Source organism: Daphnia pulex, chromosome 2 (genome assembly GCF_021134715.1).
Source record: "Daphnia pulex isolate KAP4 chromosome 2, ASM2113471v1".
In the NCBI taxonomy this organism is placed as follows: Eukaryota; Metazoa; Arthropoda; class Branchiopoda; order Diplostraca; family Daphniidae; genus Daphnia; species Daphnia pulex.
Window position 1 is genome coordinate 3649288 of NC_060018.1, and position 20377 is coordinate 3669664.

Sequence of the window (20377 nt, forward strand, 5' to 3'; positions counted from 1 at the left end):
TCTTAATTTTTATGTTAGTTTCTGAGTAGACGATTACTACTTACAAGCTTCTAGGAAATTTAAAAAAATCAATGGCGGCCATGATGGTGACTCTTACGTCGTCTGCTAGCAGACATTTGGCAAATTGGCATTATCGTGAGCAGTCGTGCGATCGTGCTTGGCTAAACGTAATATACAAATAAAAGTTGTTTATTTTCTTTAAACTTTACATAAAAACATGAAAGCAACTACTGCTGTTTCATGGAGTGACAACCAAGATGTGAGATCTTTGATTGCTGTGTACCAATTGGTGAAATCAAATGATCTAGGCTTCGTTTTGGTAAACTTTGGTCGTTTGACAGAACGTTTTTATGAAAAAGCTCTGGATCAGAACTACCGATGTAGCTTAACAGTTGCTCAAAATTTGGAGCTGGAGACGGAATTTGCTGCCCTAGCTGACTGGATTCAAAGTGCTAAAGAGGGTGTCTTAAAACACAAACTGCAAGTCAAAATAAAACTGCAGGTAAGTTACATTCCAATGAAATTATGAACTTTGTCGTTCAAGATATGTTTTGTTCACGTTAATGTAGATCAACATGTTGCAAACAGCTCGTTATATCTTGGTAAAAGGGAGTAAATTTCCACGGGACTATCATTGGACTTGTAACGTGATTAAATTGGCGCTGGAAACTGCCATCTATTGTCACGATGCTAAGCTTTGGACAGAAATGGAGTGGTGTTTGAACGAGACCGAATTCTACCAACACAGTTTCATTCAGCGGTGGCACGAGATTCCATTTGAGCTTCGGGCACCCTACCTTTTAGACAGTTATTTACTTCCTGTACTCCGGCTGTTGTGGATTCACGGTTGCAAGATAGACGATGATGAAGCCCTTGATCGTTGCGTAACACTTTTTGATGTGATGGAATTAAGCCCTCAGCAAACTATCATCATCGCTAAAATATGTTTTAATGTTGGACTCGATCGCTTCCACCGCCAAAAATATGAAATGGCTGCCACTTGGCTGAAAATTTCTTATCGCTATGGTATTCCTATTACATCCTCAAATCAACGGTTAATTGATAACGGACATTTATGTTCCAAATTAGCAATTAGCAATCTATCAAGGAACAAACGAGTTCGAACATCTCCCAGCAAAACCTTGTATTTGATGGCTATTTGTCTCTACAAAGCGGATGTGTTGCAGAATCGTGACAAAATTCTTCGTATTTTGGACCTTGCTGGTAATTTGTAGGCTGAGAGATATTAACATCCATTGCTGTACTAACAGAATTTATTGAACCTTTTCAGGTGAGACTTTGGCCATTGCAGAACTGCGATTTCGTACCTTAATGCAAGGCAAACCACAGCTACCACATTTAGTTCGGAGCGCCTTAAAACTACTTTGCATTCACGTTAATCAGGACCTACCAAATTTCAGAACCAACGTCTTGAAGGTAATACGAATACTCTACTATCTTTAGCATTAACATAATGGATTCTCTCAGGTTTTCATGGAATTAGAACGAAATGGCCATTCTCAAGTGACAGTAGACATGCTCAATGCAATCCCTTGGCATACCGGCAGTAGATCCGCTCTTGATGTGACGATCGTGCAAGACCTAATGCCACATATTAAATGGATTTGCGCTGAAGTTGCCATACGCCTTTGCATTCAGCGCAAATTTCTAAGTGGTTGCTACCTATGGTTAGAAGAACTCTCTCAGTGGACTCCATCTAGAAACAGTTATACATTTTTTTTTCGTTCTTCAATATTTATTACTTATATTTTAATACGTTCTTAGTTAACTCGGAATCAATGAAATGTATTTTTGCACTGGCAGAAGCGCAAGCCATCAATCTGAAATCTCATTACCTCGCTCTTAAATGGTTTCAGACTCTTGCCAAAATAAGTCGTATTCATGGTAAGTTGCATATGCTTAACAAATAACGAATTGGTTTTTAAAAATGATTGATAATTTCATTTAAGGTGGTCCCTCTTCTGTTGTCGCCAACGCTATCCGCTACTCACTCTCGCTAAATTCTGATCAGGGATTACTCGCTGCTAAGCAGATATTTGATAGTGGAATACCGCTTGCCGACCTTGATATACAATTGCTTCGCTTTAGGCTCTTGGTCGCTGCACTGGATGAAGATCTCACAAAGGCGAATGAAACCTGTCTAGAGCTAGGTTGTTACGTGGCGGTGACAAACTAAAGAAAAATGGTTGATTTTAGTTTCTCTGTTTACCATAGATGTTCGTTACAAAAAAGAGGAAAATCTGGAAGCTGATAGCTGGGAGGAAGGTTTGCACACGCTAGAATTATGCGCAATGGTTGCCTTGAAGAATCACAAAATGAATGAAGTTGTTTCAACCTGCCTGGATGCCATGATCAACGAGATCAGAAAAGGAGAAATCAGCCAAATTGTTCGAGTCATTCGGTACGTAACAACTAAAACCACTTTACCTATTCATCTTTTGTGTATGACCCATATTTTTAGTTTCCATGTAAAAATATTGTTTCATCCAACCATGGGCTATTTGGAAAATGCTGGGGACCATGCTTTGGAAACGGCGAAGTGCATCGACAATTTGATCTCCACACTTTTATACGCTTATCGTGAACTAAAAGAGAGTATAGAATCACCAGATGGACCACACGGTAATTATATTAATTCCAGGTTATTCGTATATTCCATAGTTATTCAAAAGATTCTTTGTTTGCTATTTTGCGGAAAGATGGTAATGGACTAGAGCTTTGGTTTGGAAATCTGGCCTGGTCGTTAGGACGAAAATTAGGTTGCATTATGCCAGGGTTCTCTCGGCATCAGTTCTACAAACTTTCTTATAAATTGCTAAGTTTGACTTCCGAAAAGGTAATATAACGTTAATGTTTCAATATTATATTAGCACATTACTCTTAATATACCGTCACCATTATTACTTATAGGATCAGGACATTAATGACAGAATTGCTATAGCGATAACAATGGCCGTAGCTATCGGTATCAACTGCTTGGATCATCAACACTACCATAAGATACTAGGAATCTGCCGAGATGTAATTGAAGAATTCCCTAAGAAGGGCACTTTAAAACCAATTCAACTACACTTCTACGAGTTCTATATTTTAGTAGGACATTTCTACGTATGTAGATAGAGAATAATAAATAATTTTTTGCTTAAATCTAGTGTGAACTCGGAGAAATAAAGCGGATGTGGGAACTGCTGCGACAATACGAAGCAAATGATGGAATAAAAAGCGACCCAAATTTTTTCGAAGCATTAGCAGCTTTGGCTTCCAACGCCAGTCAGAAGTTTCTACGTCAAATCCTGCCACCCGTCGAGTCTCATCAGCTCCCATCAGTCGCACGTGAGCGCAATCAAAATCTGCAAGTGAAACTCTCCTGCGTGGCTATTCATTGTTTGAAGATTTCAAACCGCATTCAAGCAAAATTCAGTCAACCTTTACCAATTGATCGAATGGCTTTGAACTGGAAAAGGTTAAATATAATATTTAATATAAAAAAAATGCCAGAATTAAACGAATTCAAAAATATGATTTAGGATTATCGAATTGTCATCCGAATATATTTCACTTCGAGAAAACAACATGGATGAACATCGGATTTTATGTGAGGAATATCGACTTTTTATTGTCGAGAATCGCCAGCAATTTAATTCGACGGAAGTAAGACTTCTCATTTTGCCAATGCGAAATTTTTTTATACCATTTACCATTATATGCTTAGGTTTCTTTGTTTTTCAACTATGTTTGGAATGTGACTGTCGAAACCAGGATTTTTAAAGGAACGAAGGCAGCGAACAGGTACAAAACGATGTATTCCACTCACAAGATTGAGAATTTATTTATAATTTTGTACATAGGTGGCTAGATATATTAAAAAATGTGAGTTCTTTGTCTGTGGAACTACAAAAGCAATTTCGGTCACTTCTGAAAGACTTAGAGTACAAATGCAGTAATGGTGAATGCTGGAATTAAATTTAGCAACAGTTCCTTGGTTTTCTTCAATAATAATGGTTGATTAGAGAACATGAGTACATTTTCTTGCAGTTGCTATGTTGAATCCTCATTTTCTGAACTTTCTTCGTAGTCAGAGTAATTGCTGAGTTCTGTTAAGAAAATGAGTTTGAAATATGAACATGCATGTTGCCTGTTGATTTAAAAAAAGATATTATACCTAAAGCAGGTTTCACGCTCAGATTAAGATTTGTTGCATTAATTTGCTGACTTTCTGAATCAACTGGAATAACAATTTCAGAAGAAACTTGATTAATAATATATGGATGATCACGTGTAGTCTGATTATTGGAATCAGTATTCCGGCTGTTTTGATGTTGCATATCCATTAGTTCAATCTTTCAGGATAAAGAGGATATACAAATTTTAATGAAAGATATCTATGAGCATTTCGAAATAAAGTAACACACCTGTAATCTGTTAACTTGGCTGTTAACTTTTGAGATTAACTCTTCAATAGCTTTTAACTCAAGTTCTAAAATCTTCAAATCAACTTAAAAAAAAGGCTGTTCAAAATTTCAATCAGGAAAAGAACTACAATAAACATTTTTGTTATTACCTTCCTTTCCAGCGATTAGCTTGTTGGTAGCCATAATAGATCAGAGTTTCAGATCCAGTCAGTAACACAAAGTCACAAATGTTAAAATTCTAACATTAAAGTATTATTTTTTGGTTGAGAGTGAGACTCTGGTCACCGGTGTTGAGACTTGAGACCCAACGTGCAATTCAAACGAACGATTCTTCGTTAATGATCGCGATGTCTGAATAGCCACGTAGTGTCCTCTTTCTAAAGCTAGTAAAGAAAACTTTTCGTCTGCTTAGTGTGGCTGTTTACGTTTTTGTCAGGTGGTTACATAACAGCTCATGCTGCCGCTGCCACAACCACAAGTTTAGTTAAACTCGTTCTTCAGTCTTCACTATCATTTCTTTCGACTCTCTAAGGATTTTCGCTATAAAAGGATTGCATCCTATCTTAACTTTACGTAATTTAAAATTCGTTGTAAACAATGGAACATTTCAAAAATACATCAGGTGATTTTGTTCCTTTATATTCAGTATAATTTATAATGTGTGTAACACAATCTTTTCATTCCATTCAGCAGTTGCTTTAGTCGAACGACCATCGTCGGCCGATTTAGGTGTTCAGTTAGTTGATTCAGAGAGGTCTGGTAGGAAAACGCAAAGTGATTTAGTAGAATTGGCCACTCAAATTCAAACAGCTGATGCATTTACACGCTCAAATGTCTGTAACAAACTTCAAGTTATTGCTGATCAAGTAAGATTTCTCCATGAACAAGCCAGAAGGATCCTTGAAGAAACAAAGGAAGCTGAAAACTTGCACCATTTTGCCTGGTAAGATTTAAAATTCAATATTACTTGCACAATTCTACTAACTTTCTTTTATTTTAAACAAAGTAATTTCAAAAAGGTTCCTGGTAAAGTTTACTATCTATATCAAAGAACTTCAGGCCAGAAATATTTTGCAATGCTTTCTCCAGAGGTATGTTTTAGTCTAACTACAAATGCAAGTTATTTTCCTAATAGAATTTTGCACTCATCATGTTAGGAATGGGGTGCAAATTGCCCTCACACATTTTTAGGAGGTTACAGACTAGAGGCTGATATGTCATGGACACCTACTTCTAAAGTAGAGAAAAAAGATAATGAATTACGTTTGATTAATCAAATATTGGATGGCAACAAGAGTGTGTCAGCTGCGATCGATATGGATCGAAAAATCCCTCAAGGCCAAATAACGTTCAATTAAATCTCTAAAACTGAATTCATACTTTTATCCACTGTTATTACACTGATTTCAATTTGGTATATGCTGAATTTCCATTGCATACCACTAACTTTTTTGAAGTAATTGAAGTTAATACAAGATATTATCAAGACCCCTTATTCAAGACGGCAGCTAATGGTACCGAGAAGAGGCTACAAGGTTACATCCCAAAGTGAACCAACTAGTGGTGATAATGTAAGTATTTCACGGTGCATGAATTTATTAAGAACATTGTTTCATGTCATGTTAACTGAAATTCTAATTTAACATACGTAGTGTATTGAAAGTCCTCAATTATTATTTGCAAGACAGCAACGAAAATTTTTAAGTCTAATGTGGATTGGGAGGGTGTTACATCGTACGAAACACGAGATCTTTTTCTACACGTCGTTCATCTCTTCATCATTACAAATACATGCCATTGACTAGATAATCAGCGTCACGCGTGTGCCCACCTCTCCCGCGACGTAAATGGCGTTTCAGTGATCGAAGACGACAGCCGACGAGAAGGACCAGTACGGCCGTGACAGACAAACCTGCGCCCGAGACATTTAAATTAATTCCATGTAAATGTTTAATCTAACACATAGCATTATTGACGTCAGTTACCTAAAGTTAATGCCCATGCTGCGCCAACTGTTTGTCTAGACCTTTCGGCCTTCTCCTCTTGGAAATCAGCTTGATTTACGCTAAAGTGATGGATGTGAGCATGGTTCGCAACGATTTCGGGTTTAGTGATTAAAGAGAGCGATTTGCTCTTGGCTGGAATCGTGATTTTTGGCTGAGCGATTGTAGTTGTTTCCACTGCAACAACTGGAGCGACCGTCGTAAGTTCTGGTGTTTTAACAACTATAAGAAAAAAGCTTAAAATTCAGTTTGATTTCTAATCTAATAATAATAGACTTTCACTTTTCTGTTCTGGTATGGCAGGAACCTTTTGCACAAGCTGGTCAGTAGATTCAACTACCACTGGACGGGAGTTATCCACTACAATCGGAGCTATCGGTTGGATAGGGCGACTCTCGACTGGTACAGCTAAGAAGGAATCTTTTACGTACACTTAAAATAAATATGGTTTAATTTTATTTTTAAAATATCTTAATCTTACGTTGAGGTGGACTGCTATTGACTATGACTGCATTATTTCTTTCCCAATCGTGCTTGCGACTGGGATAGACGTTACTGCTAGCATCATAGGATGGTCGGGCATCCTTTTCGTAGTAGTAAGTATTGTCAACGGCCCGGTAGTCATTCACGTTGCTTATTGGTCGATCTTGGCGTTCAGTCCATGTTGATCTATCACGTTCAATATTATGTAGTGAAAGGTCGTGCAGTTAAGAGAGCACTAGAGACTGTGTTTGTACCCATAGTGGCGAATGTCGGGATTGTAGTAAGAATTGGCGGATCGATCCGGTTCAACTGAATACGGGATAGCTTCGCCACTGATACCCGTTTGGTAAGGAGGGTGTGCTCGCTCTGTGTGGGATAAATAAAGAATAAGAAAATACGGTTTCAGCAGCAGAGTAACAAAGAAAAATGTCTGAAGGGCCCAGATTTTTATTGATATGTACTACGGACCATAGTTCCTCGTATTTTCCTGCCCTGTCCTCCAATGATTTACGTCCGGATTTGGCGGCAATTCAACCGATGCAACTTGATCCCGTTCGCTGTATCGATCGCGTCCTCGACTCCCTCTCCAATCTAAAGGCGGATGTTGGGCAATAACCGAATTCTGTTGGATATCGACCGGAGAATTTTTGGCATTGATGACTGGCTGCGTCGTCGCTAATGTCCTAGTAGTTGGAGTCTCCGTGGCTATTGAAAAGTTTAAAATTCCCAAAGTTTTACCATCAGTGTGCATCATGATCAAAGAACCGCTATAAGACGTACTCGTAGCTGGACAACCAAGTTCGGGAGCTTCGTCACTTCCGTCGGAGCATTGAGCAATGCCATCACAGGCATTGTAGATGGCGATGCATTCCCTGGTTGTGTGACATTCGAACTGATATCGACTGCACGTTCTCACTGCATTGATAAAAGACGGTCGATTTCAATTCAACGCAAGTCTACCATGTCTTTTCTTTTAATGATTTTGAATAACCTCCAATTTTACCTGGTTTGGCTGTAGACGGTGGCGTAGTAGTAGTAGGAGGATTAGTAATAGGTACGGTAGCAACGGGCTGTGCTGTCGTAGTGACTTCAGTGACCACGACCCTGTATGTGTGTGTTTGACAAGCCGATTAGTTATTGACTTAATTTTTAGTTGACGTCAGAATAATTCAAACAGTAACGAAAAACCGGCCCAGTGTGTTACTTTTTTAGTTGAGTCAGCTCTTCTTCGTGAGCGTTCTCACGCCGACGAATCACACCGCTCGTATAATGACTGTGGGAAGTGAACTTGCATCGGAAATCCTCAGCCGGTCCACAGTCGAACAGATAACAATTCCCTCCGTCCTATTTTCAAAAAAGAATATTTTAATTCAGGGATATCTAGGAAACTTTAGCCGGGTTGAACCTTTTCTTCGTAGACGGCCACATTACAGCCATGAAAAGAACAGCATAGATTCAAACATCGATCTCGAGCGTCAGCTCCAAGACTAGTTTCATTCAGGAATTTAGCCCCAAGAGCCCTCGAATCTTTAGTGCGGATGATGGTATTTTCGCTGATTTCGCTCTGTTCGAGGCAACCCCCAGTGCTAGTAGTGCTAGTGCTACTGCTGCCGAAAAGAGAGCGCTCCAAGCGGCCGTCAATGTTTCCCGTTCGGTGCGATCGATCGTCACCCAAAATGGCAGGCCAATGCACAGCATTGACGGGGGCGATTTGATGGGCGAGCGAATGGATCACATCAACGGCAGCTTCTGTTTTACCACTTTGTACGGAGCAACCCAAAAACAACATGAGGGTAAGGCCGAGAATGATCGGAGCCATTTTCACATTGGTCAATGAAAAACTGCTGTGTTTACGTAAAGTTTACCGTTAGTCAACGACCTATAACAAAACCAATAAGATCACAAGGAGGGGAACAAAATATCACTGTGTGCTGTGTCTGGTTTCGGTGATCGGTTCTCAGCCGAGCACTTTTTGCCGAAACAGGGCACGGTAGCAACCCTCTGACTGCATACTACTCTTTCCTGTCCAAAGTCCAAACTATTACCGACGAGTATATCTGCGGCTGTGCATGCGCATTTCCCACCGACTCAAAAATTGGACGCGACGCAGCCGCACCGCGACTTCCTTTCGAATGCATGTTATTATACAGGGTTTTTTCTCTTTCCTCTGAGGTTATGCAGTCACCGTCAATAGTTAGTAGAAATGTAATATCTTGAATTATGGAAGCGTTATAATAGCGTCTCACCTTTTCACCTGTAAATATACTATACAATTTAAAAACTGACATGTCAGAAACCACAAACCCCATTGTGCAACAATAAGCTGGTGTGTCACCAATCTCCCCATATATGACGGTAAATAAATAACATTTCTTATATTCACTGGATCCATAGACTTTCTTTTTGTGATGTCGGGACTTAAACTCAAATATTCCTATCAAGCTAGCAACACGTTCACATGTCAGCGGTTTTTATACAAAAGCGTCATCAGCGCCTCCTAGCGTCTTCCCACCTTAAACTTCTCATTCTGTGGAAAACAGCAGTCACTAGCTCCTCGTCTGCCTAACACGGTCGTTCGTTTTCTGACACACAGTGCATTAACATTTTTAGAGCCGACGAATTTAGATTGTGAAGAAAGCAAGCGTGCTTCTGAGTTCTGACTGCTTCTCTTGTTACAACCAGCCGAGGTATTGGATTTCAGCCCTTCTATCGTACTCTCGATAGAAAAACTTGTATTCTTTTCGTATCTGACAGTATATGGCCGGTACTTAAGTGCTTCTTGTGTGCTGTATTCCGAGTAGTTGCTGGCCTTGAAAATAATATTTTTTATGCAACTTGTTTACCGTTATCGTTCAACTGATCAATTGTACAATTTTCTGGTTTGTTCATTTTCACATTTCAGTGTGGTAATGGAGCATGGGTTATCATCCAACGGTTATTCCCCTGTACCTCGCATGGATAATCCTTTGAGCACTCGTGTTATTGCTGCAGCATCACAAAGCTCACCAAACAACTCAGATAAAAATAGTCCGAACAGAGCCAGTCTTCATGTCGGATTCTCTGAAGAAAAAGGAGAAGTCAAAGAGAAGAGGGAGCGATTCCTCACTGCCAAATATGGGGTACTACATGGCAACTGTTTTTCTCATTATGAAAATTTATCTATTATTCTTTTTCCTCTCTAGGCACATCAGATGGCACTAATAAGGAAAAGACTGGCTGTGGAAATGTGGATCTATGAACAACTAAATGAATTGCATGGTTGCACTGTAAGAATTTTAAATGATAAATATCCTGAAACAGTCTGACATGATTTTAAGCCTAATAGTTTCTATAATTTATGTTAATGTGGCAAATTTTCTCTGTAGGATGATTCTGAGAGTCATGATGTCGATCTTGATTTAGACGATTTACTTGATATGGAAGATGACGACGAACGCCGCTCGTACTTACAGGTTTGTTATCGTTAAGGCATACACATTTAAGTGGTTTGGCGCTAACTCTTGCTTCCTTTAAACAGAAATTGTTGTCGAACGCCAAAAGTACACCTGAAGCTGTTGATGTAAGTATTTTCCATTATCCAATCAGGTTTCCTATTGCATATCTCGTTTTCAAGTTGCATTTCTACGACACCTGTAACGTAAAACATGTTTATGTCCCGATATCGAAAGTTCATATTTACGTTTAAGACTTTCCCCTGTTGTAGATTATTACGTCTACGGCGTTGGGATCCTTATCTTATTAGGCCGTTTTATTATCATGTGTATCAACTTTATCGCGATAGTTGAACTGCATTCCACATTTCTTTCATTTATTGATTGTACAGGGGATTGAAAACGATAAGCGAATCCTTTCCAATGCTTCCCCAACTTATCTTTCTATTGTTTTATTTATTTTAGACATTTGTAAGCGAGTTGCTGAACCGGACTAAAGTTTTGTGACGACGAGGAAGGGGAAAAACGCCCCCTGTGGTGATGATAAAACAAAAAATAGCAACGACCAACGAAATGACAATGAGTCATTCTCATAGACCTATTCTATTATGCAAATGGATAATTATTCGAAATATCCATCCATCGTTTCTCCACTTAGACACACACCATGCAAGCTCGTAATACAATAACTTTTATATGTAAAAAAAAGTGACACTCCCAAGTAATCGAAAAAAAAAATGAATCCCAAGCAATTTGAATGCGCACATCCTGTGGAAAATCCCTATATCGATACGAGATCTCCCCTTTCCCTTCCGTCGGATGTCATTTTTTAAAATCCATCTTTCTTGTTTTTAACTTCTTATGAGATGCATCAAACATGTACTTCTTAAGTCCCCGTAGCTCATTGAGATTTCTGTACGGGTAGCAGCTTAAACAACTTGAGCTGACCAGGTTGACCGTAATATGCTACTTGTTTCTAATGAGTCCTCGATCATCTGGGCAGCGAGCTCTTCAATGAGCCTGTGTATTTCTCAAAATGATGATTGTTTGTCGAGAGGGAATACATAATTGCCGATCTTAACAGGGTTTTAACTCACTGGTAATGAACCATGATGTCGTGAAGTGGTTTTCGCTTGAAATCGGGCACTGTAGCTCCAACTTTTGGGTATCCAACGGGTAGCAACAACAGCAACTTTTCGTTTACTGGACGACCGAGTAGCACACGTATACTCGGACCACAGTTGAGTGGTGTAGTAGTCACTGTTACCAATCCAGCTTCCTGTAATTGAAAACTGTTTTACTAAAGTCTTTTTTTTTGCACAGAATTCATCAAATACTTGTATAGCTGCCAACAAGAAGCCAGTTGCAATGGAAACGCTAATTTCGTTGTAGTAATGGATCTTCTTTTGTCCGTTTCGTTTGAAACCGTGAACCTGTTTGAAAATTAAGATGAGCCAAGGAGCCTCGGTCAGGTACTCTTTCACCCAGGTCGTTCCAACCGGCTGCAAATCCTGGACCCAGACGTCGCCTGTATGTTTGTAATTTAATCTTGACATCTTTGATATAACCGTAACTGTAATTTAAGCACACCCATCCGCTGTTTGTAATTTATCTCTTCCTCTGCTTCAATTATTTGCCTAATTTGTTGTTTCATCTCGAGGTTACTCACAACAACAAATGTCCATGGTTCCGTGTGCGCTCCGCTTGGCGAGGTCCCTTTGAATTAGAAACAAAAGTCTAAACGCTTCACCTTTAAATGAAGAAAAAGGTAATTTACCACCAGTCTTGATGATATTCTCAATTACTTCCAAGGCTACCGGATCTGAGCTAATTTCTCGTACAGAACGACGTTGATTCATTCGAAGGTAAAATTCTTCTGACCTCCTGATCGAATCAGCTTCACTCGGTTTCTCATATTGGAATAAGATTGGTAGAACATCTTGATCCTCAAGAGATTGTTCGTCATCGTCTTCGATTTCGTTTATTTGCTCAATTGCTGACTCACGTTTCACTTGTTTTGCCTTGATAGAACTGTTCGTGTGCACTCGTTGACTTTTGTTTGCTGCCCGTTCGTGTGTTTGATTAAGTTGTCCCAACGCAACCCCAGCCGCTATGCTGACACTAATCAATCCGACTGTACGCCAGTGGCTTACAAGAAACGGTACATAATTTTCCATGATAATTCTGCGTCGGTTATGTTGACTTGTGTTTCCTCAACGTTTATTGGCTTAAGATGTGCAAGCAGGAAGCAACCACTTTTTGAGCTTTAACACCGTGAAAAAGGGGAAAAAAAAATATTAGTACACTGCTACCAGTGCTTCCCTGCTGGGTGTTGCGTCGGGAGTTGATTCGTGCGCGCACACCACACGCTCGGAAGACTCGCTTGACCTTGGTGATCAGTTAAACACAGCAGAAAGATAGCTATATGCAACGCCAAGCTAAACCCAGAAACTGATGGTTTTGGAAAAGAAGGGAACAGGTTGAGACGCAGTTAACAAGCGATGGTCTGTCTGGGATCTCTGTTATTGTTTTACCCTTTTGGACTTGGGTATTTTAACATAAACTGTGTGTGCCTTTTTTTTTTTCTTGGCATCTCAAGAAGGCCGCGGTCATCGACCCTTCGTCCAAGGTTAAAGCGTTATGCGTCGATGGTGGGAAAAGAGCACCATACAGGTTTTTTTTTTGGACAGCACTGGATCGTATATCAGGTTTTCTACTTTGTTCTTTTGACACTACTTTGCATGAGCACTCGCCGAAGCATTTGAAAACCTCATTAACTCATTCACAGCTTTTCCAGATTTTTACATTTTAAAGAGCTTGTCGTTTCAATGAGGAAAATTGATTCCTCCAGACAAAGAGAGTTGTGCTGAATTTCCATATTTCTGTACAACTAAAAGTTTCGTGCTTAATGCATGCTGAAAGTTTTTATCTATTATATATGTTCTTTCCTTAATAATAGTAGTCCTACTTATAATAATAGCTTTGTGACAATTTGAGTGAATAAAAGAAGTAAATTAAATACTTTTATCTAAGAAAAGAATAAAGAAATTTTATAAGATGATAACAATCAAAAACCGGATTTAATGTTTCCTGTTAGCAGAGATGTACATGTTAGACAACAAACAAGTTCCAGACTTTATTTTGTGTTTTCGTCTTTATCATGCATTTATTCGTCTGGCGTAGCCTCCGACAAGTGATGATTCAGCTGAATAAAGCTGACAATGGAGAAACCAGCACGGTACCGGTATATGGCCCGGTACTCACGGACGCTGGCGCTGCACTTATTTTGAAATATTTTACGTCAATTATTTTTCGTAAATGATAAACTAGAAGAACCAGATCAGAGACCAGATAGATACTTATCTAAAGTAACTTGTTTCGTTTTATTTGTTAAGAATCAGTTATCCGAAATTGTTAAACAGGTATTGTATTAAATCCTTTTTTTTTTTAACATTAGGTGCACTGGCCACGCGGTGTTGTAAATTAAAAAAATTATATATCTTATTTTCACGTTTTACATGCGCTTAACGTTTCGTAATTTATTTTATTTTTTATACTCCCAATTTTCCAAATTAAAGTAAATTAAAATGGAAATAAATGAATAAATGAATGCGTAAAATACTCTCCGCTAGATGGAGAAACTTGATCTTTGAAAAATACTAAAATATCTATGAATTTTAGAAAATAGATAGATAATGATTTTAAGATGCTAAAATCGGTGACGAATAATTTACTTACTCTGAACATGTAAAACAATTAATGATTACTATTAACTTTTCTGCTTTCAGTCACGTTTTTATTTTCGGGATTTGTGCGCCCAATCTTGAGGTTGCTGATTAGCTTCAAAAATTGAACCTTCAAAAACTTCCGAAATCAAAACTTCAAATTTCGGACCCTTTCCCTTCAGGCCTTCACCCTTTTAGTTATTTCTCAAGTCTCGTGTCGTAACTCATAAATTTTTCTTTAACTCGAAACGTGCTAGCAGTTACTTTATATGCTTTATGTTGAAAAATTCTACCAGTAAGTAACCACCATGAGAATATAATAGTATCCAAACATTCTCGTTTGTTTTCGTGCCACAATAACTTCATTTTTCAGTTCATCATATTTTCCCGCTCACATCACATCGCCATCGTTTTCTTGTTTGAAAACTCATTGGATATTGCTGAATCGGTTTGAGTTGAGACAAGAAATGGATCTTATTGTTGGGTATTTATCTGCTGATCCCAGTATTAAAGGGATTTGTCTGCAGGATTATCAGAATAAAGAAGAATATGTTTTCACTGCATTCATAAAACTTGCTTGCTCTGCATTCAATGGTAAGACAATATTCACCATATATTTGTGTCTTGTCATATATTTACTGATAAATTCTAGATCTTCTGAAACAAAACAATGAAACGAAAGTAGAAAATCAAGGTTTAACAGAAGAGGTGAAGAAAGAAAAGAAACAATGCTTAAAATTGACCAAAGAATTGGATGCCTTGAAGACAAAGTATTAGTCAATTAATTAATTATTTATTAAGATATATGTTTTTTTTATAACTTACTTAAAATATTTTATGTTAATAGACCAAAAGAAAATTCGAAGTGCAAAAAGTGCATCACTTATGAGGAGGACCGCTTTGAGTTTGAACAAAAATATATGAAAATGGAAAAGCAATTCAAGAAATGTGGTAAGTTTTTCTCAGAATGAATAATTAATCACTTGATGGTAATAATGTTGTTTTTGCTTCAGCATTCATTATAAATTCTTCTTTGGATGGAGATAACAAAGTCTTGGGACGGGTTCGGGATATAGTCTCTCAATCAGTAATTGAAAGTAACAATTCTCAAGATTGTAATAAGGTTAGTTCACCAGAAGAAAGACTAGAACTGCAGAAACAACTTTCAAACAGTTCATTTCCTATTGAAATGGATGATGATGATACAAGCATTCTTGCTCCGTCATCTCCTGAAGGAAGTGATATGGAAACACAGCATTTTGGTGGCCCTGGAGAAGATATTGTTCTCTGCATTCCTGAGACAGTACCATTCGATTATCCTCAAATAAAGAGCAATACTCAAAAGTTCTTTAAGTCCCAACACGTTGCCCCAAGCCCCATTATAAAGAGTAGAAAATCTCCCACTAAACTTTCTACGAAGTGCTTTTCCCCTATCAAAAACAAAACAGTTACGCCTCAGAAGCAATCCCAAGAAGATTCTGCATCTCTTTTGGACCAATCCATTTATAGCCCGCCTATTCTGACGGATTTCGGCTTTCCGTCTCGTCCGTCTGCAGCGCTCAATCAAGGCAAACCAACTGCTCAAGAATTGTGCTTACCTTTAAAGACTGAAGCTCTTCGTCCGTCAGTGTCTAAAACGAGACATTCCGAAAACAGTAATCCTCAGGAGATGCTGAAGAAACCTGGCCATCGCTCTTTAGCGGAGAAACAGACACCAATCAGCAAAGGAAACAAATTGCTCAAACAGACAAAGTTAACGTTGACTAGGTTGCCTAACGATACGGCCTCCGCTAATGGCGCTAAAATTCGAATGCCAACCAAAACAGTCAGGATCAGTCCACCGTAAGAAATTTAGCCTTTTTACCCAAACATACTCGTGATTCATCGTGACCTTTTTTTATTACATAGTAGGGATAATCAGGAACCAAAGAAAAGGCGCAGAGGAAAAGGACCTGAAGAGTGGACTTGCAAGGATTGCTATCAAGTATGTTTGGTGCCATTATAACACCCTTTCACATGTTAATATGGTTTATTTTTATTTGAAATCAAAGTTATTTCTTGGAGCTGTGGAAGCCAAAAAGGTTGACGTTCGCAAAATGCCCGTTTCAATGAACTTTTGCGCTGTTCATAGAAACCGTTATACGTATTATCTGAACACCCCGCCAAACTTCTGGGATTGCGGGATAGGTAAGCCTCCGCGCAACGGACATCTTTATCCGCTCGACGCTTCTGCGACAAACGATGACGACGAAGAGGAAGACTTCTTAAAATGATCATCAAATCTTGTGATCCTTCTTTATTTCCAGTTCTCAAGTAGGAGACTATTTTTTTTTCTTTCCCTAGTGCCTTAACTGATAACATTCATGATCATTTATTAGAAATATATTTTTCTGTTCATTCTACCAATACCAGTGGTAAAAGTCGATAAGTTAAAGGATAAATTAGAGATTAAAAATACTAAAATAGTTACAATTTTTTATTGGAAAATAATCTTACTATTGCGTGAATAATTCGCTCAGTGCAATCGGATTATTTGATTATTTTTCCAAAAAAAAGTTGACATGAATAATTAATCTGTTTGTATCGCAACTAAATCCTTTGGCGATGTCAATATTTGTCGCTAACTGGGTGAGATTTAAAAATCCCTGCCGCGATAGAGAGGACTGGATGGGCGCTTAGTAGTTAACAAAAAATAACAAGGGAGGTTGGCCTATCCAGTAGGGAGGACCCCCCTTCGTAGTTGAATACAAAAGACTTCGCTGGAAAAGAGAGGAAGGGTGGGAGATAGGGGGGAAACGATTTGTCGTCGAGTCCTCTGAGGCACGCGACTCGTTCACCAGCGGCACGCGACCACGATGAGCGTTAAGGGTTGGGAAATGGGCGTTCCGACCGCTTGCTATTGACAGCTTCACGAACGAGGAGTGGGGATTTTTTGTCCGTGAATGTACACTAGACCCCTACACACACACCCAATTGAGATTTCACGGTGGTGTAGTTGTTTGTAAATACTGGTTTCGCGGTTCCCATCTTTCGAACTGTATCCAAATTGTCGGCATCGGTCGTCAAATTAGTTCCGCTTGCGTTGTCACCCATAACAGGAAATAGTGTGATGATCTGGGAAAACAGTAGTTAAACTTTATCAATTATGTTTGGTACTTGTTATCGCCAATCGCTCTTTTGTATTCGATATGCAAGTGAGCATCGTGCTTATGGGATCTTGATCATGGGAACTCTTGCCAAACGTTAAAGTAGAACAAATTGTGCTAACTGATTGTTCAATTGATTTCCTTCGGATTATTGTTTATCTTATAGTTGATGTCAATCAATGTTTATCTACACTTACTTCTTTATTGTTTTGGAAGCCATCACGACTTTCATATGTTGACGACTGTGGGATTCGAAGGTGATTTGGTTCCACTCGTACGAGATGATGACACCGTGTCGAATGGACCGTAAAAACATCTGAATTGATAGACGTCCCCTTCTACTATTTTTCTTCTATCGTCCCAGTGAATAACTTTTTCCGTGCGAATGTGTGTATAAACAGCGAGGATACACACTATCTCTTTTGTAAGTAGAAGTGGGCGTCGCCTTTTGCTCGAGCGCAGCTAGGAACTACCGCCCCTTCACACGCGCTCACGGGTCGTCATGTAACCCGCAATTTTCCCACTGTCAAACAAACGAATCAGCTGAAAAACATCACGATTAACTTTTAAAATCCCCAAGTTTAGCATGACGAAAACATATTTTTTTCCTGATGCCACCAGTATATTTGATAACTGCGATTCACCCAAGGATCCCTTATATCATTTTTATGGAAAATCAACCTGATTACGTAGAAAACAATTACTGAATTCTTTAAAGTAGGATAGGCTCTTTTTTCACGGTATATCGATTACGAAATGTTAACCTTCGGTTTCGGATGGGTTCAAACTTCGGCAGATTTTGCTCTTCTTTAATCTTCCATCAAGGTTCTCTGATATTTGGTCTAAATTCTCATTCTAGACCTGTTTTTATTTTATTTTTTAACGTGGTAAGTGTTTGAGGCCGAGGAGATTGCCAACCTGATGTGCGGGATTTTCATCTTTTAAGGATTATGGTCTTCCTACACGTATGTGGATTAAGGTGAACTGATTTACATCGTTTTTAGATTTTCCACTCGCCAAAATTCATAAATTTCATTCGTTTTGACGAAATTAATTTAAATTTTGCCTCTCCAACTCTTCCCAATCACATAGTCAACTTTTAAATTAAAATAATAAAAAAATCCCGTAAAACGAACTTTAAACGATTTTTTTTTTAGCTTAATAGGAAATGTAAGAATACAAAGTTTAGATTAACGTATAGCAAATTCATAATGGTTTTAGGAAAGAGGCTGAAGGACTAGCCTACTATAAACATAGAGGGCGGAGTTTACTTTGTGTCCTGTGAGAAAGAGACCGACTCGCAAAACTGCAAGGGGATTGGTGGAAGAGATCTGATGGAACGAATGGGTCACATGTTCCCGACGTGAAGCGCCCCCTCCCTCTTCCCTTTCTTATTTGTGGACCGCCGTTCGTGAATCGAGAGAACGGTGGCAATAAGAAACGTGTCAAATGCAGACGAGGGCAGGGAAGAGCGAAAAGGGAAAAAAAAGGGAGAAATGCATTGAGATCGAAAACTCTTGTGATTGGTCCAGCTGCTGAAGACGAGGGCTGAAATCCCCTTATATAATGCGTGCTACTTCCATCAGATCCAGCAGCAGCCAGATGATCTGAGCACTAGAACTGAGCGACATATTCTTCTGTCAGTCGAGCTTTACTTTCCCGGACCTAAGTTGTTTTGTAGCACCTCTCTGCTTCTGATCACTCATTCCCGCCTGTTCAGAATCACACAAAAAATAGAAGAAACTACCAACATATATACTAGTTCAATTGCCGAGACGAGTGGCTGATCCATCACACAGCAACGATTGAATCAAGGAATCAAAGTTCTAAAGAAAAGCAGCAGCCATGGCCAGCACCTCTTCAAGAGCAGCTGACGATCAAGTCCACTTATTTGCAGAGGCTTCCTTAACACCAGTTCAGTCTGCTTCGTCGACATCATCGTTTCAACAACACCAGCAGCAGCATCACGACTACCGTTTGTTGGATCATCCAGTCAATTTTGATCCGATAGCAGGACCGTCCTCTTCTTTCTACCATTACGGAGCCATGAATCCTGTCACTGCATCTTCGTCAACAGCCGAACAACATCAGGATGCCACATCAGTCGCCGCTGTCGGAATGGAAGGATCGGAACAATATTACTACGGTACTTTTTCCATCATTCCATTTTTTTAAAAATAGTGTGAATGATTTGTTATGCAATTTAAGGATACCAAGGTGATGAAGGTGGAGATTCCGGCAATGAAGAAGGATACTACGCCAATAGTCCTTATCGAGTTCAACGCTTTGCAGCCAACATCCGTGAACGGAAGCGTATGCTCAGGTAATTTCTTTTTTGGTCCGGATTCCGTACGATGGAAATCATTGTCGAATTGAAGGTTTTTTCGCTGTGACAGCATCAACTCTGCCTTCGACGAGCTCCGTATACACGTACCTACGTTTCCTTATGAAAAACGGCTGTCCAAGATCGACACTCTTCGACTGGCTATAGCTTACATCGCCCTTCTCAAAGATGTCATCAAGTCTGATCAAGATCCACTCACTTTTGTCGAAAAGTGTATGAGAGGAGAAATCAAACCCGAACGCGGAGCTGAGTGGAATACCAGTGGTAAGTTTTCTCTGAATTAGGAATTATCCGAGTCTCGTATTCATCGGGTTTTTTTTTTTTCCAAAATAGATTTAACTGCCAGACTCAGTTGGATCAAGTGGGAAAATCTTGGTGTTCGCCCTGGTCGCCGCATCGCTTTGGCTGCTCTTGCAACGGTCTCCGTCGCTCAAGATAATCCATACTAGTTTTTTTTTTAACCTCTATTTCCTTTAATTAATATATCAATGTGTTTCATACCCATATCTAGTCATGTGTGAACATAGCAAGTTCTCCTATTGCGGCATTCGTGTCGCATCGTTGACCTTTCATGTATCATAAACACATAATCCAATATGCCATATTTGTTTGTTACCTTGTAATACTCGATGTGTAAACTCTTTTAATGGATAAACGAATTTAAAGAGTAAAAGCCTCTTATTTTATTCTTCTGGAATAAATCGTTTAGACATATAATTGAAATTTGTTCAAATGAATGAACGATAGAAATTATTATTTATTCATTAGATTTTTCATTGCTTTCACTTTTTAATAGACTAATAGCTACTTAT

At 38.9% G+C, this 20377-nt stretch overlaps 8 protein-coding genes and 1 long non-coding RNA gene across 15 annotated transcripts in view; 5 read left to right on the forward strand and 4 right to left on the reverse strand.

Moving 5' to 3' along the window:
* LOC124188461 overlaps positions 1 to 204 on the reverse strand; it is a 458-nt gene extending 254 nt beyond the window's left edge. The window contains exon 1 of the long non-coding RNA XR_006872361.1: positions 45 to 204. This is a non-coding gene — a long non-coding RNA (uncharacterized LOC124188461). The remainder of the gene's footprint in view (positions 1 to 44) is intronic.
* LOC124188446 lies at positions 79 to 4035 on the forward strand. Its single transcript, XM_046581080.1, has 15 exons — positions 79 to 502; positions 570 to 1026; positions 1090 to 1224; positions 1292 to 1437; positions 1489 to 1726; positions 1786 to 1905; positions 1971 to 2171; positions 2236 to 2422; positions 2483 to 2643; positions 2721 to 2857; positions 2932 to 3114; positions 3174 to 3484; positions 3549 to 3672; positions 3734 to 3810; positions 3870 to 4035. Exons 1-15 carry the CDS (start codon positions 218 to 220, stop codon positions 3982 to 3984), a joined length of 2877 nt encoding a protein of 958 aa, XP_046437036.1. The 5' UTR covers positions 79 to 217; the 3' UTR covers positions 3985 to 4035.
* Positions 3806 to 4789, reverse strand: LOC124188459. The gene is made up of 4 exons (XM_046581105.1): positions 4583 to 4789; positions 4434 to 4516; positions 4184 to 4361; positions 3806 to 4115 (listed from the first exon to the last, which is right to left on the reverse strand). Exons 1-4 carry the CDS (start codon positions 4614 to 4616, stop codon positions 4060 to 4062), a joined length of 351 nt encoding a protein of 116 aa, XP_046437061.1. The 5' UTR covers positions 4617 to 4789; the 3' UTR covers positions 3806 to 4059.
* A 62-nt stretch (positions 4790 to 4851) lies between these two features.
* Positions 4852 to 5918, forward strand: LOC124188455 (uncharacterized protein C1orf50 homolog). 2 transcript variants are annotated; one of them, XM_046581098.1, is made up of 4 exons: positions 4852 to 5055; positions 5124 to 5376; positions 5440 to 5524; positions 5591 to 5918. In XM_046581098.1, the coding sequence occupies exons 1-4, from the start codon at positions 5031 to 5033 to the stop codon at positions 5789 to 5791; spliced, it is 564 nt and encodes a 187-aa protein (XP_046437054.1). In that variant the 5' UTR covers positions 4852 to 5030; the 3' UTR covers positions 5792 to 5918. The 2 variants fall into 2 exon arrangements, with proteins under 2 accessions (XP_046437054.1, XP_046437055.1); XM_046581099.1 differs by having other exon boundaries at positions 5127 to 5376.
* A 150-nt stretch (positions 5919 to 6068) lies between these two features.
* On the reverse strand, positions 6069 to 9621 carry LOC124188448. 2 transcript variants are annotated; one of them, XM_046581085.1, is made up of 10 exons: positions 8325 to 9621; positions 8124 to 8263; positions 7923 to 8023; positions 7700 to 7834; positions 7388 to 7624; positions 7174 to 7285; positions 6918 to 7105; positions 6719 to 6844; positions 6419 to 6658; positions 6069 to 6345 (listed from the first exon to the last, which is right to left on the reverse strand). In XM_046581085.1, exons 1-10 carry the CDS (start codon positions 8736 to 8738, stop codon positions 6215 to 6217), a joined length of 1824 nt encoding a protein of 607 aa, XP_046437041.1. In that variant the 5' UTR covers positions 8739 to 9621; the 3' UTR covers positions 6069 to 6214. The 2 variants fall into 2 exon arrangements, with proteins under 2 accessions (XP_046437041.1, XP_046437040.1); XM_046581084.1 differs by having other exon boundaries at positions 6719 to 6856; positions 8325 to 9391.
* Positions 9607 to 11431, forward strand: LOC124188456 (protein phosphatase 1 regulatory subunit 14C-like). The gene is made up of 6 exons (XM_046581100.1): positions 9607 to 9683; positions 9822 to 10038; positions 10102 to 10185; positions 10285 to 10371; positions 10437 to 10478; positions 10816 to 11431. Exons 2-6 carry the CDS (start codon positions 9829 to 9831, stop codon positions 10855 to 10857), a joined length of 465 nt encoding a protein of 154 aa, XP_046437056.1. The 5' UTR covers positions 9607 to 9683; positions 9822 to 9828; the 3' UTR covers positions 10858 to 11431.
* Positions 11345 to 12528, reverse strand: LOC124188453 (iodotyrosine deiodinase 1-like). Its single transcript, XM_046581092.1, has 4 exons — positions 12128 to 12528; positions 11941 to 12066; positions 11688 to 11878; positions 11345 to 11629 (listed from the first exon to the last, which is right to left on the reverse strand). Exons 1-4 carry the CDS (start codon positions 12525 to 12527, stop codon positions 11444 to 11446), a joined length of 903 nt encoding a protein of 300 aa, XP_046437048.1. The 5' UTR covers position 12528; the 3' UTR covers positions 11345 to 11443.
* Positions 12529 to 12974: 446 nt separating this feature from the next.
* Positions 12975 to 16481, forward strand: LOC124188450. Of its 2 annotated transcripts, none has more exons than XM_046581087.1 (8): positions 12975 to 13058; positions 14139 to 14370; positions 14449 to 14669; positions 14728 to 14845; positions 14923 to 15026; positions 15089 to 15917; positions 15984 to 16059; positions 16127 to 16481. In XM_046581087.1, exons 2-8 carry the CDS (start codon positions 14345 to 14347, stop codon positions 16346 to 16348), a joined length of 1596 nt encoding a protein of 531 aa, XP_046437043.1. In that variant the 5' UTR covers positions 12975 to 13058; positions 14139 to 14344; the 3' UTR covers positions 16349 to 16481. The 2 variants fall into 2 exon arrangements, with proteins under 2 accessions (XP_046437043.1, XP_046437044.1); XM_046581088.1 differs by having other exon boundaries at positions 15987 to 16059.
* A 121-nt stretch (positions 16482 to 16602) lies between these two features.
* On the forward strand, positions 16603 to 20238 carry LOC124188454 (neurogenic differentiation factor 1-like). Of its 4 annotated transcripts, none has more exons than XM_046581093.1 (4): positions 16603 to 19367; positions 19430 to 19544; positions 19600 to 19829; positions 19899 to 20238. In XM_046581093.1, the coding sequence occupies exons 1-4, from the start codon at positions 19067 to 19069 to the stop codon at positions 20012 to 20014; spliced, it is 762 nt and encodes a 253-aa protein (XP_046437049.1). In that variant the 5' UTR covers positions 16603 to 19066; the 3' UTR covers positions 20015 to 20238. The 4 variants fall into 4 exon arrangements, with proteins under 4 accessions (XP_046437049.1, XP_046437051.1, XP_046437050.1 ...); XM_046581095.1 differs by having other exon boundaries at positions 19618 to 19829; XM_046581094.1 differs by having other exon boundaries at positions 19439 to 19544.
* Positions 20239 to 20377: the final 139 nt, after the last annotated feature.